An 18,892-nucleotide genomic window follows, 5' to 3' on the forward strand; every position below is an offset into this window, starting at 1 on the left:
ATATATCTCTGTTTTCGAATGGCTGCGATGAATCGAAGACCGACGGTAGAGATCCCCTTTGGCCCGTCTGGGGCAGTGCTTAGGGCAACAGGACTGGACGTAGAGCTCGAGTCATTCAATTTATTTACGTTAACAGCGGCTGTTTCGTCAGACGCTAGACATTTTTCGCGAATCGGAGACGCTATAGGACAAAGAATGTTACCAGATACGCAAAGCTATATGCACTGACGCCGTCCGAAGTAAGCAAATTGAGTTGATATTACTCACTAATGCTACATATATATATATATGTATATATAACATGCCATGATACTGTCTTTGCGTTCTCGAGAAAATAAACCGTATTTCTATTTCTATTTCTAAAAGACTTTTCACAGGATTTCATGTAGGAAAGGAACCTGTTACATAGGAATCTTCTGGCGTGACTCATTTTTATGAGTAACAATTACGATCCGTAGAAGACACACATTTGTTAAGGTACAAAAGTTATTTTTGCGCACACTGTGATGGGGTAGATTCAATAAAATAAACTAATTTCTTTATTTGTACGTCACTTCCAACATAAGATACTTACACTTTACTTTGAACGTTATTTGAAAGTATAGCAATTTTATAAACTTAAAGTTAGTTAATTGAAAAAATTAACATGCTGCTTCATATACCCTAAGATCTTCGCACGTCGTTTATAATGAAAAAAAATGATCTACATATATTATATATAAATTAAGCTTATTTACGCTGATAAGCCATACACAAAGTCAAAGAAAACTAATCAAACTTTGACGTCTGCTATATAATTTGAATTAAAGATATTTTGTATGTAATCTGCCTTAACTTAAAAACAGGATATGCTTACTATTTCTATTTGTTCAGTGGGACGGGGCATAATATATTAAGACGGAACAAAGAATACTTGCTATATTGTCATTTGCATCATCTTGTACGAGGTTGCCCGGGCTACCTTTAAGTATATCTCCGTATTAAAACTAGCCTAAAACATTTTACTTTGCTACCATATTTTAGCTATATACGTTACCTAAAAGCCTGTCTGTCGCAGTCGCGTTGCTCGGGCGACCAAACACCAATGAGAGTTCGATTAATCGAGTAACTTACTTAATATTACAAGGGTGACTACGTTGGATCTGAGCTTCGGATTATGAGCGATGCCGAAACCCAAATATTTTTGCATACGAGCGACCGAAGCTAAAAATAGCCGAAAAATCGGCTCTCTATTTAAATTCACATCATTTAAGGATACCTTTTATTGTTTATCTTATTAGTTCGCAAGGGTGACCTCTTGGAGAATATGATTTTCCTGGCTATCGTAGCTTATACAGCATCGTCTTTCTCAAACTGTGGTGCAATATGGCAAATACATGTGATGAATTTAACTTAACTTAACTATGGATGTTTAACTGGTCAAAGGGAACGTTCGTAAAGGTAGTAGACTTACAAATTAGAGAATAACTTCGGATAACTTGTACATAACGCGAAAGGAATCACAGTGACAAAGTGACTCAAGCTAATCTTACGACGAATTTCTATTGCATGTGAAGTAACATTTTCTCTTTGCTTTTAAATATAAATTTGTTCTCTGCTTAAACGTTGACACTATTTGCTTACGGAAGCTATAAATAAATACGACCATCACTAGAAAATAACTAGACAACAGACCTGACTCACGTAGTGTTTGCGGAAAACGCGATCAAACGTCGATCCGTTCTGTGACGAAAAAAAAATCAAGTTTTTTTTTTTAAAAATGTATTTCACACTGTAATAATGTTAAATGAAACAAAAAAACATTCATGTGTCTTCTTATTATGAGCGTGATACAACAAATCACCACTAATTGACCCACATAAGATGTCCTTCTCCGGATCAGTTAATTAACGTAATGAGCGTTGTTTTTGGGACCTGACCCTAACGACGTTACTAGCTCCTTATGACTCTGTCCTGTGAATAATTTTGGCCTATATTATAACCAAATATAGGCTTCAGACAATACAGTAACCGAAAAAGTAAATATATAGCTGATGGCATAAAAGCTGACAGATGGGTGTTCTGTTCCAGAAGTGCACGAAGTCTGATTGGCTAAGAATCTAGACAGCTTTGTGACAAATTCAAGTTTTGAGGATTTTAAGGGAAAAGTTTTTAGCCGCTGAGTTACGTAAGCCTACGGCCGGACGCATTATCAAAGATGAGGTCAGTTGCATTCGACATTTTACAATCAGTACTTTGACCTCGTTCCCACGCTTCGTTCAGTGTTTTTAGATGTTTTTTTTTTTTTTTTTTTCTGGTATAGATAAATCAGTTAATATTTAAAAAAGATAAATAGAATCGACAACATCCGCTAAGAAAAATGGTCGCTTCAAATAGAGCATCTCTTTTACTAGCCTTACTACTCGTTGTAGCAATTAGCTAGTATCTATACATACGGTGCGGTTTGTCATTTAAGATTACTACAGCTAAGAGCGGTAATTCCGATTTGTCGGATGAAGCAACATCTTCATGCGGCATAAATTTTAGTAATCTTGAGTAAGACAAGCGGAACGAGCACTACATAGAAAAAGCTTATGTGGTTTGTTTTCGCTCATTAGATAAAAGTTTTCTTTTTTTCGTTCGTTGTGCAGTCGCCTTCATTGCCCACACACTAAATAGCTATTTGCAAATCGATAGATGTGTCCGTATGGTTCCTCAACGATGAGCTTCGCGATTTCGTTAATATATTCTCAACTTTTTTCAAGTTTCCACACTTCACAGAATCTAAGTAGAAAGTTTAACATCTATATGGTATTGGCAGTAGTCGCCGAATTAACACGATACTGCTGCCATTTATTTGCTACTAAATGCCTCGCTGTAACTCTGAAAAAAGCAATAAAGAGAAAAGTGAGTGAAGTTCTAAGAAAAGTAGGACTAAAAATCGGGATTAGACATTAGGTGTTTCTTATGTATGCAAATACAGATAAATGCGCTGCAAAGCTTTCCTATGTTTTTTTTTGGGGTGTCTTTTTTTCTTCCCCGGGATGGCTTAGTGGGTAATGTATTTGACTGCTAATCTCAAGGATAGGTTATGGCCTAGGTCTGAATCCGCGCGCAGACAGGCTTCGTTTCGAGTTGGAGCCAGCCGTCTGATGGAATTATGCCTAACAGCAATACTGCTCGTAAAACTCAAATCATAGGGGTCGATTATTCCAATAGAACGGCGAACGCATTTTTTTCGTGTCTTTCTTTTACTAACCCCAGTTTTCAGTGGGCAAATATGCAGCCACGCCACCTGCCACGGTTAGGTTTGCGATGCGCCGGGTTGCGTTTTCAAGATTTTCGGGGATATATAGATGTTTCTCTTGAACCTGAGATACTATTGGCAAATTTATAGAGATAAACAAAAACAATATTAGCGATTAAACGACATGTGCACATTTGTATAATTACTATTACACAAAGGCGGAACGTTACCAATACTTGGCCAATTTTGAAAACGATAGATGAAGCAACGTTTTCATATAATAGTAGCTGGACTGAAAGATGATAATTAAGAAAAAAAAAAAAATATTTGTCTTCTGCCTCCTTTCCGAAACGTCAAATCTGTGAGAGGCTTAACGGAACTACACTGACCTGTCGTCAATATCTACCTCTTTTTCAGCCTTTCTAGCTGCTACTACTACTACTACTACTACTACTACTTAACAAAAGTTACAAAATGTACCGTCAGAGGCGCGCAACAACAATTTTCTATTCAGGTCAATGATCTGCTGCATCCCTACTGCAGCCGCGTCGTGTCACTGTTACCTGTTATCTGTAAAGGAGAAAAAACCTTCAACGAATGTGTTCGTATCTGGTAAAAGAAGGGACGCACTGCTGGCGTTGACGTTGGCAATTAACCCACTATTTAAGAGATCTTCCGTTTGGCCGGCTACACGATGATTCCTCCACTGAAAGAATGGCCGTCAGAAAACGTAGGCAAACAACGACACGAAGAGGCACGATATAATTGTGGGATATTTAACAATGTTATGTGGTTGACTCTTTTGGCTTACATTGTCAGCAAGGCGTTCATTTTCTGCCCATGTTCAAACAAACAAGGATGTAAAAAGGTTTTGTGCTCCTTTTGACTTCCTTGAACAGTGACATGTCACAATGAAAGTGGACTAAGGCTGGTCAAATCTCGAGTCCCGACATCCTTTTCGATAAACAGGTAAAACTATATCTCTAACTGGACCCTTCTCAAAATAATCCATTGACGTAAGCAAATATAAAAGTATTAAACTTCCCACTTTTTCGGTAGCAAAATAACATACATGCGGTCTTGTCTTATCTATTCTTTGGAACGGCTAAGGAAAACGCTACTCGAGCCAAAGCACCATATATATATATATAGATATATATGTATCACAGGCTGTTTATAGCATATATTGCTGTAGACAATCAAGCTAGGCTCAATTAAACGAACAAGAGCACAAAGATCGTTTGACTTGTCATGTTTTTTAAGACGTAACCGCGTCGTACCGGTCAGACCGGCCTAATCATATTGGAAGAGAACGGCTATGCTAAACCAATATGATAGTATGCTACATGTCGAATCGTTCATTAAAGTTTCATATTTAAACGATGAGACCATGCTAGAAGGGCAGAATTTAGTCTACCATGAGCATATAGTATACGTGTGACCAAATATTTATTGACATTGTTCCAAGCGTGTTCTGTCACTGGAAATTTTTGTCAGCGTTAACAAGCTTAAATAGTTCTGCAATAAAACAAATTAGAGTTAGACCATCCACTCACACCATGCGCAATAACGTTGATTTTTCCAAAGCCTGGAAATTCTAATATTTACATTTAATTACAGATAATGTTGAATCGACAGTGAGGTTGTGTAAAAAAATTGTAGGAACAGAATATACCGAAAGAAGTCATGCCGCATTTTATGTTTTTTTTTTTTATTTTATGTTTTCTCGGCCAAAAAAAAGTTGTCTATGTGGGCTATAGTCTTATTATCTAGTACATATTAGACTGTTACAAACGACTCTGGATGATCTTGAAATCCTAGTTGAATTACGCATCACTAGCGGATAAATATCGCTGGCATTTCTCTAGATACTTGTGAGTGAATGCCGGTAGAATTTACTGCAGGAGAGATGAGTTAAGAAAAGATCTTTTTGTGTCGAAAATCAACCCTCAGTGGTCAAGTTTTTGTTCGTCGAACGCCACAGCACCGCGGCGATTTATCGAAGATTGGTGAAGACTTACCTAATCGGGCTTCAAGTGAAAGCACAGTACGTGAGTAGTGCGAACCTTTCAAGAACTGAGACTAGAGAGTCGAAGACCATCGTGGATGTGACCCGGATCGGGACCCAAATAACAGGAACGCATTACGCCAATCGAGGAGGCTTGTCAGAGCTTGGAGTCTAAGCGCTCTATCGGCCCAAACTAGAATCTCGTTTGTAACGTGTTGCAGAAGTACAACCCAGATGCTGAACATGCAAAGACTAGGCCCCCCATGAACTGATTCCAGGCCTACTGGGGATGTGCGTAGCGCATTCCACGTACAATTCGCAGCGCTTGAATCAACAAAAAGCCCATCCGGAGCATACAATCGTCGTAAACGAGGCACGGTTTAATTTATACGGAGGAGGACTAGGCTTCGCCTTAAAGAGGAAACGAGTTCCGTGACAGGTAGAGTAAGTTCGGATGTAAGGTAATGAAAGTACTCGCAATGGACATCAGGAGTATGTGCTACTACGAGGTAGCGTTCGTCAAAAACGAAACAATAAATGCGGTTCATTATCTCAAACTTTTCAAGGGACTTAATGATTGTTAGTGCAGCAACTGAAAGGTCGCAGTCGGGTCGCTCTGTGATAACGTTAAACTTCATCGGCATGCCCCAATTACTTCCCTAGTTATTTTGGATTAAACCTCCACCTCTAACTCCGACTCTGTGTGGTCTCCAGGCGTTCCAAACCACTCATTATCCATCTCCGCCTTTCACCTATTGTAAATCAATGTTTCAGCCAATTCACAAGTTAAATAAGCACTTATCATCTACTGGGCGCAGTTTTGGCATATTTGACTGTAAATAGATAAAAAAAAAAAAAAAAAAAAATTATATGATATTTTTATAATGGTTGTCTACAATATCGTCTTCGCAGGCCGTGTAACCAACTGCAAAAATATACCAAAAAAAATTGAATAAATCTATGTTATTACAGAAAAATTACCAATCCAGCGTCGGAGCTAGACGCCTATAGTTTAGGTGGGACATATATATAACCAAAACGCAAAAAAGGCGATCGTTTATAATCAGGCAGACCTAAGACTATCATGTGAGAGATTCAATATTGGTGTCTAGAGCCTCATAATAGGTTTTTAGAGATATTAAAAATCTGAATACGTCAAACATACGTCATTTGCAGCCTACGGTTTGAGATTCCTACCTGATTCCACCACTAAAAGATAAGTTTGCCTTTTATCAAGTTCAAATTTACCACACGGTTACCGCGTATCCGTAATCGTCTGTTGCACCCTATACGAGGTCGGCGAACAAAGCACGATAAAAATAACGTTTCATTGTGCTAAATAAGCCGTAGTAATGTAATACGGCCCTGTCGTGCATTGGAAATCATACCAGCTTAAAAAGGATTCATAGATCGAAGCAGCACTACTGCTATTATTATTATTGTTTATTTGAATGAAGCCTAGTTTTGTGAGCTTCATCCTTCAAACGTAAGAAGCTTTGGCCGCACACAAATATATTTAGCGTCTCCTGCCAGCCACCCATTAGTCATCCTTCAGTTGGCGTATAAAAGTAGCAGCATTGGCTGTTTTGAATCATTTTACGCAACCGTACGATTATAGAACTTCATTATAAAGCAAGAATAATTCTATATGATAAAATTTGTACCTCGTACCAAAATGGTTCATGGTCTACAGCTGCTTAATGTTACATTACACTGCTTTGAGCTTATTCACCGCTCACTGTCGGGATCGACAAAAAAAAGACCGCCACTGGGCTTAAACGAGAGAGAAATGCTAACAATAAGTTTACGTAGGGGTTTCGTCACTCTATCGTTTAGTTTTTGCCAGTTTTCTGCTTCTTCTTTTTTTGTTACGTACGAGGGAAAACCCGATTGAACACAACTCCCAAAAGTTATATATTCACGTGTAACGTATGGCAGTATCGTACGTTGAGAGACGCTATACATATCTTTATTATTTTACATCAGCTGAATTCATCTCTCCGCTGACTGATAATAATAGTTTCAACACCGATGATGCCTTATTATGTCCTCGCTTCGCCCCCATCACCTGAGCGCGCAAAGGGCGTCTTTGCAGAATCCAAACACAGTGGGCCATGTGCCGGGCAGAAAGAAGTACGCCACGCATGCGTAGAGGCATGCCATGCAGCAGGTTCCTGCAATTTTACAGCACGATCGACATGTCGTCAGCGTTTATGTGCAGGCATAAACATCTGCTTCCATTGTACAAAGTTATCATTTATCATCGCGGTCGGTCTGGACGCGTGATGCTCTCGCTACCACAACACTATACATGCAACACTTTTTTCTCCATAAACTACATATATTTCGAGTTTTTTTTGTCCGATACTCCTTTACATTTATTTACCTCGTACGTCACCAAATTCAGTAGGAACACATGTTACCACTGCACCATCACGGGGACTTCCTTTCTGTATTTGTGCTACTACAGTTCAGTTGGAGGTTTTAGTACGTTTGCATGATTGGCTCGAGTATCAACGCGTATGGCTAGGATTGCCAGCGTTTTTATTGCATACCTCCGCACGCGACGGCAAATGTATCTACGGCACGTTCCCGAAGAACCATCCTACGCCAGCGACGCTTCGAAACGATTTGATTGGCGGTAACTAGACCGACCGCTTGTAGGGTGTCCATCTCTGAAAGTGATTGCGTATGTCTGTATGTACATACGCAATCAATTACATTCACGTAATAAGTAGTCAGACTTAGAACTCCTGTGGATCAACGCATCCCTTACAAATGACCGTAGTTTTTAACTTTGCTCCTCGCAAAGCTACGTTTAGCTAATGTAAATACGATTACGACCATTACAAATAGTACAGTGTATTTCTACATAAAACTCGACCTTTTTCTACTACTCTGGTCATAAATATCTATCATATTGTTATCAGTGCGGAGCTGCTTCTGTAACTCCAGGATTAGTAGCCCTGCGAGGGTACCCCTTGTATATATATATATATCTATATATCTATATATATATATATATATATATATCTATATATATATATAGACATATACGGAAAAGCCGCATTCACTTTTTGACAGCATCTCTCTCTGCAATGCGAGCGTTTGGATCTCTTTTGCTCGGACTACAACCTCTGCTAGCTACCACCTTTAACTGTAGCATCCACTCCCTGGGATCTATATGCCGTAGTCAACGCATATGAACAAGAGAAAAATTTAACATTGAATTGCATAGAATAAGGACTAATTTATAGTATACAAAAGGACCTAAATGAAAATGTGTGTATTTGAAGTAACGTCGGGACCTCATGCATCTAGAGCGACTAGAAACGAGCGACTATCTTACAAATCGAACATATGGGCGTCGAAGTATGAAATAGAGGTAGCTATAGATAAGCGCAGAGCCATATCTTTTGCGCTAGTAGCACAAATAAACAGAATGTCTTACTCAGTTCGAAACCGACCTTCTAAGACACTCCTCGAGAAGATCAGCGCTACGCCTGCGCACCATATTCTGATTCTTGGTCATATGAGCGATCTCGTCCACATGTAAGCTGTGGCGCGTTATCACCTACAAAAAATAAACATTAAACTAGTACTTATCATGTAGGTGTATTTTACTCGAAAATGGTGCAGCGTATTGAACTCATGACATATCGAAATTTCGCGGTAAAGTTTTAGGTAACATGGAACTTTCGCACCGGTTCTACCTATGTTGAGCCTCAGGAAATCGTGCGAAGTATGAAAGCGTATTGATAATGGTCGTTTGCAAATTTGAACACAAAAAATCGTTACTTCGAATTAGTATGGCATGTCAATAGAGTTTTATTAGCTAGTACTAGATTCGATAGACCCTTTTCAGAAGCGTTTTGCAACGATGACAGGACAACTAAGATGTAATGTAGACCTAGTAGCGCTTATCTTGGTATGATTCACGAATAGCTGTTTGAGCACCCACCTCAGCCGAATGCGCTCTCCAGACACCGTCGGCCATACTGCAATGGTTCCGATGTAACGGCGGGCGAAGATCTATATTGCGCATATGCATCTCCAAGTCATTGTGGCCGGGTACTTCGAGCCACTCTCGAGAACAGCGTCTGCTATTGGCGCTCCACACCAGGGGCGTGCCATGTCCATGGGCTGCGTTAACCGAAATTAGTGATTCACGTCTGCTGAGTTCACTGCGAAAGCTTAACATTGAGTTATGTGGTCCCGCAGATTCACCAGGCTGACTGTTACGGCCCTTTTCCAGGCGCCTCTGATCGATGGAGCTACTCGCGATTGAGGCGTTGGGAACCTCGTGGCCGGCAGCTAAACCGCCGTTACCCTCAGTGTAAGCCCCACCATATCTACCGTCAGTAGAAAATGAACCTATCCCCGAGGCGGTTCGACGGTGGCGCGGCGAACCACTGCTGAGAAATTCCGAAGGTGGGGTCGGGAAATCCAGACAGAGCGTTTGTGGACGAGCGCGACGTTGTGGTGGCGTAGTCACAACAGCATTGTTGTGGTTATTATTATCTGCCCCTGGTTCATCTTTGACATCATCGCTACATCGATTTGTTGCAGCATCCTGAGCACATCGGCATCCGGTAGTACTACTAGTGCGGCTACAAGTACCGATACTTCTAGAGCTAGCGTCCTGGCTAAGCAGGTGGTCAGAAGGAAGCGGGAGCCAATCGGATGGCATAGAAACCTCGTTGCAAATACCGCCTTCTCGATGAAGCCAATCTGATAGAAGATGCCGAGGCCCTTCGGAACCTGACGAAACGCACTTCGACCGCTGCCCTCCGTCCTCCTGTTTCGACTGCTCGTGGAAATGATACCCCGTGGCTACCGGCTGACAGTTCTCTCGGGGTTGTGCCATTTGCTTATGCTGAGCATGGTTATCTACGTAGGTATGTTTGTTTAATATAGTATTGTTGCTATTATTGTGTGAGTGAGTGGAGGTTCGGTATACGGGCCTGTACTGTATAGGTATTATATCGTCTGGCTGGCCTTTGTAGCTATGCGGAACAGAAGGCTGGCGATGATTTGGCCAGCGTCGGACTGCATTGTGACCAGTTGGGGACGGTAAAGGAGAATTTCCCCGTGGATATTCATCTGTAACATAGCGGCGATGCCAGAGAGTAACAGTTGTTTCTTACATTTGTGTACATTTGGCTGCGTAATAATAGCTATTCGTACTCAATACTCTGATGACTTTTGTTGACACGTAGTTGTGGAAAAAACAAATATAATGGATGTATGATAGATACAGAAACTTTTTCAGAGGTCCTGTATCTACTGCAATGATTATTCAAAACGACAAGAAAGGTAAAGTTTTGAAGAATCAAAAAGGTTTTCACATAGCTCTTCGCTTCTGTCTTTACAAGAACGCTCGTTCATTAGAGAAGAGGACAGCTCTGAAGGTAGCAGTTTACTTCTTTAGCTGATATCTTCTAGAAGCATTCTCTATTTTTGTATAATCAGCTTCAAGAAACCTCTCTTATGATTCCTCCCGAATGAACGGGACTTTATTGTAAAAAGGACTAATCTATATGTTATACGAAGTAATCAACTTCATGTTCAGTATAGAACCTAGCTCGCGATCACCTGATAAGCATGTATTTAGCAAATTGAGAATAGCTTACCGTTCTACATGTGTTTTACAATACAAAATACACTAAAATAACATTTTTTTTTTTCTTTTCAAGCGCACAGAATAGATTACGTATGTTACCTTGCCGAAAGCCTGCTACGTGTGGTGCGGACAGAAACCCATTTGACTGGGTAAGCGACCATTTTTATTCTAGAATTTTCTAGTGACATCGATGCTGTCCCAGGTAACATTGCAACAACGAAACTATTATGACTCATATTGATATACTCGATAGTCGCGTTGGTTTTTTTGCAAACGTACCCGCTGCTTTTTCAATCATACCGATAATTATAGATTGATTTAACCATAGCTATCGTTAATAAACACCTCCACCCCCAATTCTACCAATATATAGTATCCCACCGAAAAGGTAATGCCCACTTTCTGTTAGTCGACCATCTGTAGCAAGTTTAGTTCCGTATAAAGAACGCAATCCTATAGATGAAGGACGCTATTCTGGAAATTCGAAGGTTTAGTTCGATTGCGAACGTTCGTACGAGCTCCATTTGACCAAGACATTGGAACGATCTCAAAGTAGTTTTGTATTAATAAAAACCTTTATAACGTGTATGACATATGGTTATGTTGTTAATTCAATGTTTTCTTTATCTCCTCATTACCATACAGAATATTTTATTTATAGTGGAATATGTAGAAATATATAGCTCTATGAGAAATACTGCCTTGGATCAAGTGTCCCTTTTGTATCCATCTCTAGCCAATTGACAACCAGTGACAAATCACATGACAATTAATTATAATTTATCAAAGTTAATTTTCAGTTTTTAAAACAGCAAAATATCTGTATTACAGCGGGAAGCGTAGGGATGGATGTCTGTATGAAGTTGAAATTTAGTTATTTAATTTAATATTACCCGAATGCCAGTGAAGTCGGCGTAATACTGAACAAACAAAGCTGAGTGGAGAAGAGCAATACTGAACATTTTCCCTCTACAGAGTATACTGGTAGATTTTGAGAGGTAGTCAAGTTATTAGCTAAGTTATGGCAACAGGTACGTAAAGCAACGACCGCCATCGTGAACCGCCAAATTTTACACCGACGAAGATATCCATGTATTTTTATTTATTTTTTTTTTATAGAAGGATATAAGATGAATTTGAGATCACTGTCACTATCGGATCTACCCAATAGGATGCAGACGATGAGGCTCATCAATTGAGTACATTTCGACGTTTCCGTGAGCGCATGCGCCTAAAATTGAGCAAAAAAAAAAATTACTACAATTGTATTAGTACGCTGCTTTATTGCTGGTATTGTCTAATCTAGTAAGTTCTTTTTTTAACAGTGAAAATTTTATCTTATGATAGCTAGAGAGCTTATCCGCTGAAAATAGCAGGTTGATTCGAAACCATATATCAGCGTCAATGTTGAGCACTTTTTTAGACATAGCTAGATAAGTTAACTCGGCATTTGCGACTTCTCCAATTCCGACAGAATACTTCGCGTAAGTTGTCTGTTTCAAACTAAGCACGAATGACGACGATTGAAGCGACGATTAAAGCTCGTTTCGGCAATTTGCTAGAACCAATAGGAGACAGTATTTGCATATGGAACTTTTTCTCCCCTATATAAATTTAAAAAATCTTATTATACATTTATTATGCAACGAGCTGTACATTTTGTCTCAAAGGTGAAATATGTATATGTATCTGCTATAATAATAGCAGTATTATGTGGCAATTCTACTACAACCAGAACTCGTACGAAACGAAAGGGGTAAGTAAGCGTGGCTTTAAGTGGTTTATTTTAATGCTAAATATTTTCCAATTATTGAAACCTATCGTTCGTGTAAATAGACAAAGAATAGGTTTTCTCCGACTCTTCCATAGTTTTATTAGTCGGACGCCAAACAGGACGTGTTTCGTTAAGGACACGTTTAAAGCTAGTCTCGTTCGACAATCAGAGTTATACAAAAACAGGCAATGTGTGTGTTATACAGCCTGAATCGAACTCACGATAGGGATCAATTTTAAATGAATCGAACATAACAGAAACGCATCGATGAGTCAGCGCAGCTGTCGATCGCTACCGGTAGAACCATTAGAAAGTACAAATTCATATTCATAACGCGTATATCGCATGAGCGCTCCGAGCGACATTTTAATAATCGTTTGGGTAAATGGTTGGGAGGCCAAACGTCACCAAAATTGATGGATCAATATTCGAGAAATTTATTATCTCTATTCAATCTCAAGGCGATTTGCGAAACGGCGTTAGTATAGTAAACACGTAAATGTTACCCTACGGCGGAATGGTGCGCGCTTCTATCGCGTCCCTGTTGTTATTTCAGCTTTGATCTAATACAGATAACAGAAACGAAGGCTGATTGCTATTCTCCCAATAAAGCTCCCAAATATAACATCAAATACCTGTTATTACCGTAGATATGCACGAAAAATAGCCGCAGGTATGCAAGCGAGGCGAAGTATCTTCACGTAAAAGACATGTCTTTCCTGGCGAACTTTTCTTTTACGAGCTTTTCATTCTATATTCTTCCTCCATCTTCTGAGAAATTAAGTGCCTCAGTCATCTGTTTGATTTTATGACTTTATTATCTGTTAATTCAAAATCAAATCCTGTGAAGTATCACGGCTGTCGAACATCATTGTTTGATAGCAGAGTATGAGCACGGGCAAAACTCGGTACTCGTGAAAGATCGTTCAGCCGTATTTTGCCATTCAATTACGTGCAGGCAGGTTTAGAATTAATAAATAAACCTGTGGTCATATCCCGTATGAACAGCTGTTCAATTAAAACAAAAAAGTAGTTCCATATATTTCTAACGAAAGTAGCCGCGTACAGATGCTGCGATAAATGATAGTGCCAGCTTACATGAGCTTTTTAAGATATTTCATAATCTATCTTAAGCTTTAATACTTTTTCGCTGTTTTTTTTTTTATCAATAACATCATAATCTATTGCATATTAAAGATGTATGAGTAAGACACACGGTGAGAGGCATAATTCCTTCGATGTATCACAGCATATACGCCACGCCATTGTATACAATGGTAAAGCGATTCCAAGGATGATCGAAGTCGAAGGAAAACGTTTATCCTTCGATCAAGACTAATGATTTGAAAGTGTATTGGTTTTTCCTCAATACCCCATACCCCCATACTGTCATCTAGGGCTTTGCAGGTTTTGCTTTCACTCATAGAATTCGTGTTTTAATAATGTTTCAAAATAAGATTTACTGTGAGCCTGCTCGACAAAAAATTATCGCTGCACTTAGACATGCATAGGTGTTTCTGAACGTGCATGACGCGTACAAACCCTTGAACGTACGCCAGACATTCAAATGTTCGAATGAATTAATAAGTATTTTACTTACAAAGAAACTGAAGGGGAGACCTTGCCTGCAGCAAGAGTCTGTTGTTCTCTGTTTCCTTTGTTGCGTTGCCCATGTCCCTATTAGGCTCAAAGAACTTTTTCAAACAAAACATTTTTTTCTTCTTTTTTTTTCTTTTCCTTTTTTTTTTTTATAGCATGCAGCCAGATATAGAAAGTTAGGCTAATATGCACTTTATGCACGTACCTTAACTGAATCGAAGATGGTTACAACTGGATAGAACATGGTAACGAGGGGGTACGCTTCGTGCTCGAATAGAATATTGAACAAGTTCAGAGAGACACGACCGGTGATGACTCAGCGCTTTTACAATCTCTACCATTACCCTCAATAAAGCATTGCTGATGCCGTTAAGTTTGGCAGGCCTCTAGAACTTACTGTTGAGGCATGCTACTAAGCCATCTTTCGTAATTTTAGTCAAGCACCGCAGCAATGCCATGTATTTTCTTATGTGTGCGCCAAGACTTTATTGTAGGCTAGACAGCTCCAAAATCCCAACTTAATTCATATGCATACATAAATGTGTACTGCTTAATATCGACGATTCTATCGTTCAGCTAAAGCCCAGGAAAGGAGAAAGGGGATCAGAGGAGGTAAACGCTTTTTTGCTCTTTACCTGAATATTTTTTACTGTTTGAGCTAGCAATAAAAAGCTTAGAAAGCTTAGCATGCTTCCGCGTTTAGAGTTTCCTCTGAACGTGGATCGAATCAATTTGAACCATTGCTCTGTGCAATCGGATCGACGGATCCTTTGTGGCCGTACAAAAACTTTAGCTTCGTTGGTAATTGTACAGCCTTAACATAGCAATAAGTTTCAGTAATTTGAGTATTTACTTTGCAATTCTCGAAGCTCCAAGGGGTCGCGATTACATTCATCCTAATAGAAATTTCTAGACGATATCAACGTGCCTCAGAGTGGTATATTTCTATCGTTGGGGACACGAAGAGCTAGAGCCTCCTTTAAGGGTAAACTAACCAAAACTTTGTACACTTTTGTCTTATGTGCGTAGCATGGTAATGATAATTAATAGGTCAACCGCAGCTGGCACACAAAGAAGGCTGCGAGCGATCTTCACCGTGCGTAACTCAATATCTAGCTAAGCGTAACGTGTTCAAATAGTATCCGCGATAACAATTTGAAAGAAAGCACCAGATTGCATGCCCACGCCTTCTGTCTCAAAGAAGATCATGAAGACAGCCACGATGACAAGAATGTCCTATCGACGGTCGGTCGAACCATCCCCATTCGACTGATCCGGGTGCTCTGCGTTCAAAGCACTTAAACTAACTATGTGGTAGTGTTCTGCCTCGACACTGGATAAGGTCGATGGCACCTTAGAGAATAAACATGTCCTAGAAAAGGTGCAATCTGTCGTATTAAATGCGCATCTCTGAGATCCTCGTTGGAAGGATTGACAGCCGCACCCCATTGGCTATTACTCGACGTCATACGTTAAAAAAACACATCTAGAGTATCTCCAGACTTTTAGATAGAGCGTAAAATAAAGCATTGCACACACACATAGTGAATGTCATTATTCAGTCTGCATGGGAAGAGCAACAGGCGATTTTTCTGATCCTGCGCTTTTTCTCTTAAATCATTTCTTTGCCTTCGCCATATGAGCAACGATGCTTTCGATATGGGCATGGAAACGGTATCGCGCGAAAATGATGATGTTTTTAACCATGCCGACCTAAGCGCCTACACTTGGGCCTTCTCTTATGTATAAGAAACACTGATAGCCATCGAAAGACGATGCTCAGCCTCGCTGAACTTTATTCCGTTGAAGTTTGATTTGTTTATCCTGCTGGACATACCTCAAAGCCAAATTTCAGCCATCCCATAGAAAATGCTGTCATAACAGTCACGCTAGAGGTCCACAGGCACAATCAGCTATTGCGGTCGTTGATGTCGGCAGTGGGGTTAAGCACTTGTTGGCAGACAATGGCAGCGTATATGCAAAATATCTTCTGCAGGCGAACTCGTTTCACACGTTTCGGAACGCTTAAACCCAAGAAGCCCATCGGATGTACAGAGTCACAAGTTTCTGCCAGTATCGTTAGTACCAAACAGTACTGCCTAGGTATAATTACGCTTGCCTAGAGCGTGCTCGAAGAAGTACTACATAAGAAAGAATACTACTAACTTCCTTTATGAGTCAACTCTTAAAAATGAAGAATTCGCTCGCCTTCGATCCTGTTCTCTACTACACTAGAAACTTTATTGTACGCAATCTATTTTGTAATTTTCCATGCGGATGGGCTGATGAAGAACGGCTTTGAAGTAACTCGTCATGTCGACGGAACCCGTTGCCTAGTGCAAATCAACGGCATCTTCGTCGCGGCATTGCGGACGGCCCTCAGCTCTTGTGTAATGGAACCGCTAGAGCTTTTTTGCAACGATGGCCGACAACTGGCTAGCGTAACACCCCTCATTTTTCACGATACTATAGATAGCATGTATAATAAAACGTTCTTCGCCACACATTCAACGTCTAGGTTATAAAACGTAACCGCGCAACCCTTCATTTAATTGTATCTTTTCTGATCTTGATAAGTTTTAGGTATGTGCGTACTACTGTAAACACACGTCTTCTCTATCGGGCTATCAATAAACATTCGCACATCACTTCAATATTGTTCGAACTGCCACAGACGAAGTTAATAACACGTCCCTGGGAGAGTATTATTACAAATAATAATAAGCAACAAATAAACAACAAGGTAAAAAAGAGGCATGCAGAAAGTGTACGTCCTATGAGAATATTTTGTTCAATAAATCACCATTGGCAAACAAATGTGCAATCGTTTCCTCATCAAATCCGCACTCCCTGTTGTCGGAGCGTCAGGGAATGTGTCCCGAGCGTCGGAGGGCAGAAATGACAGGCGTTAACAGAGCAACCGTGCTATGTAGGATCGAATAGGGTATTCTGCTCCACGTGCCTGTACGTACGTACGTAGTGCTCATAACATTCTTATTGAATGATAAGTGCGTTAAAGAATTCTTCTAATACTTTTACACATTTTGGCATTAAAACTACCCTAACTGTTGTTATTCTTCTTCTTGGTAGACAAGTTCTATTTCTACGCCCGTGTAAAAATTCATACGAAGGCCTGGACGTTAGCTAAGAAACTTTTATGTTGCCAATCAAAGTCGTACCTATTTGAAGGCCTACATACCTGATGTGTCGGAGATGTAACACCAGTTATTCTTTTCCGAGCCTTACCATACGTCTCAACTAAAATATATGTAAGATCAGAAGCTAGAGGGCGCTTGAAAAACAGAAACATTCCATTAGTGAACGTCATTTCCGCTGGATGAGCCATATCTCTTAACACCCCTATCTTCTGCATGGTGTCCTCACCGATAAGCAATGTCGATGCAATAACGCAGAGACCTCATATCATCCAGCAGGAGACGCTACCGACTGTGATATACGCTATAAGTTTAAGAGAAAACGGTCCGAAGACGTTGCCAGCCATTTTGAATGCCTCCGTTCTTTAGACAACGCCAGCTCTAAATTTTAGATAGATAATAACCACTCGTATATTAAACTACAGATCACCTTTACTATGGCAGAAATGCCACATGACTGGTGTAGGAAAAAGCAGATTTACACGAAAGACGGCAGACGGTTTTCGTGTAAATGTTTTCTTCGAATGCTTCTACCTCATCTGTGTATTCGAGGCAATGATCGCACGTAACAGCATGTCTATTGCTTGGCTAATTTCTACGAATCGCATAACAACATGGCTCTATATGGCTCAATGCAGTACATAGACACAAAGGCATGTCGAAATATGCCAGTATGTGCGAAAACTAAATACCCATCTATTGCACGTAGCGTATTCTTCAGTTATCTTCAATAAAGGACGAGGACAGAAATTGATACGCTTCTACCGTGCCAGTGGTTTGCGTACGTCGTACAAAGGGTACGGGTTGATTTGTGATTGGTGTCAGTTGTTAAACCCATACAACGGGTGCTTGTCACACGGTCTCGGTGTAAATAGCACACAAGCACTAAATAAATACACGTGTGGTCTTTGTTTAGTGCCGTCATTGATTTATTTCTTAATTGTATTTACAGCAGTATTGTTCTGTTTATATCGAGTAGACAAAAATTATTTTTCGTTAGTATTCCATATGTCATGTAGAACGCGTTAACCTAATTATCGGACAAACTTTATGGTAGCTAGACTACGGTAGACCTACGCTTGAACTCGTTTGCTTCTTTCACGCTATATTACGGAGGTAATTTCTCCAAAAATTTGAAATTATTGCCAAAAATGCGGAAAAATATTGGCCTAATTTTATATAGGGTGAGATTTTGTATAGGCGTAAATATACACTATATTTGTTTGCCACAAAGTATTCATCGGCTTCATGTGAAAATACAAATATATCGGTTTAAATTTAAGCGCAATAGGTAGGCGTATCACATGTATGTCGTAAATATATAAAATCACAATGCTATTATTATCTATTTAATAAGTTAGACTAAAGTATTCGATAGATCTTGAACTAAGCAGGAAAAGACTGGTTGGTATCTAGAGCTATCTAGGTAAGTTGGGGTCAGCTTCTTCGTAACTAAGCTAAATACCTTTAAACAACATTTACGTTACAGCTATATTATTATATATAT

At 39.8% G+C, this 18,892-nt stretch overlaps 1 protein-coding gene and 1 long non-coding RNA gene across 13 annotated transcripts in view; one reads left to right on the plus strand and one right to left on the minus strand.

Annotated features, from left to right (window-relative positions):
• Nucleotides 1–9: 9 nt before the first annotated feature.
• LOC147754251 (uncharacterized) lies at nucleotides 10–5,799 on the plus strand. The gene is made up of 2 exons (XR_015316880.1): nucleotides 10–2,202; nucleotides 3,644–5,799. It is a non-coding gene; the product is annotated as an uncharacterized LOC147754251 (long non-coding RNA).
• An 845-nt stretch (nucleotides 5,800–6,644) lies between these two features.
• The window catches only part of LOC111254404 (uncharacterized), a 21,336-nt gene continuing 9,088 nt past the window's right edge, over nucleotides 6,645–18,892 (minus strand). For 8 of the 12 annotated variants that reach the window (XM_022815224.2, XM_086974674.1, XM_022815222.2 and 5 more), the window contains 4 exons: nucleotides 9,196–10,337; nucleotides 8,702–8,808; nucleotides 7,790–7,929; nucleotides 6,645–7,408 (listed from right to left, as the gene is read on the minus strand). In XM_022815224.2, the coding sequence (XP_022670959.1) occupies nucleotides 7,299–7,408; nucleotides 7,790–7,929; nucleotides 8,702–8,808; nucleotides 9,196–10,337 (1,499 nt within the window). In that variant the 3' untranslated portion in view covers nucleotides 6,645–7,298. Of the gene's footprint in view, nucleotides 7,409–7,620; nucleotides 7,930–8,701; nucleotides 8,809–9,195; nucleotides 10,338–12,021; nucleotides 12,089–18,892 lie in introns of all 12 variants that reach the window. The other 4 variants (XM_086974671.1, XM_086974672.1, XM_086974673.1 and 1 more) reach the window with 2 other exon arrangements.

This window comes from Varroa destructor, unplaced genomic scaffold (genome assembly GCF_002443255.2).
Source record: "Varroa destructor unplaced genomic scaffold, Vdes_3.0 BEIS01000007.1, whole genome shotgun sequence".
NCBI classification, from domain to species: domain Eukaryota; kingdom Metazoa; phylum Arthropoda; class Arachnida; order Mesostigmata; family Varroidae; genus Varroa; species Varroa destructor.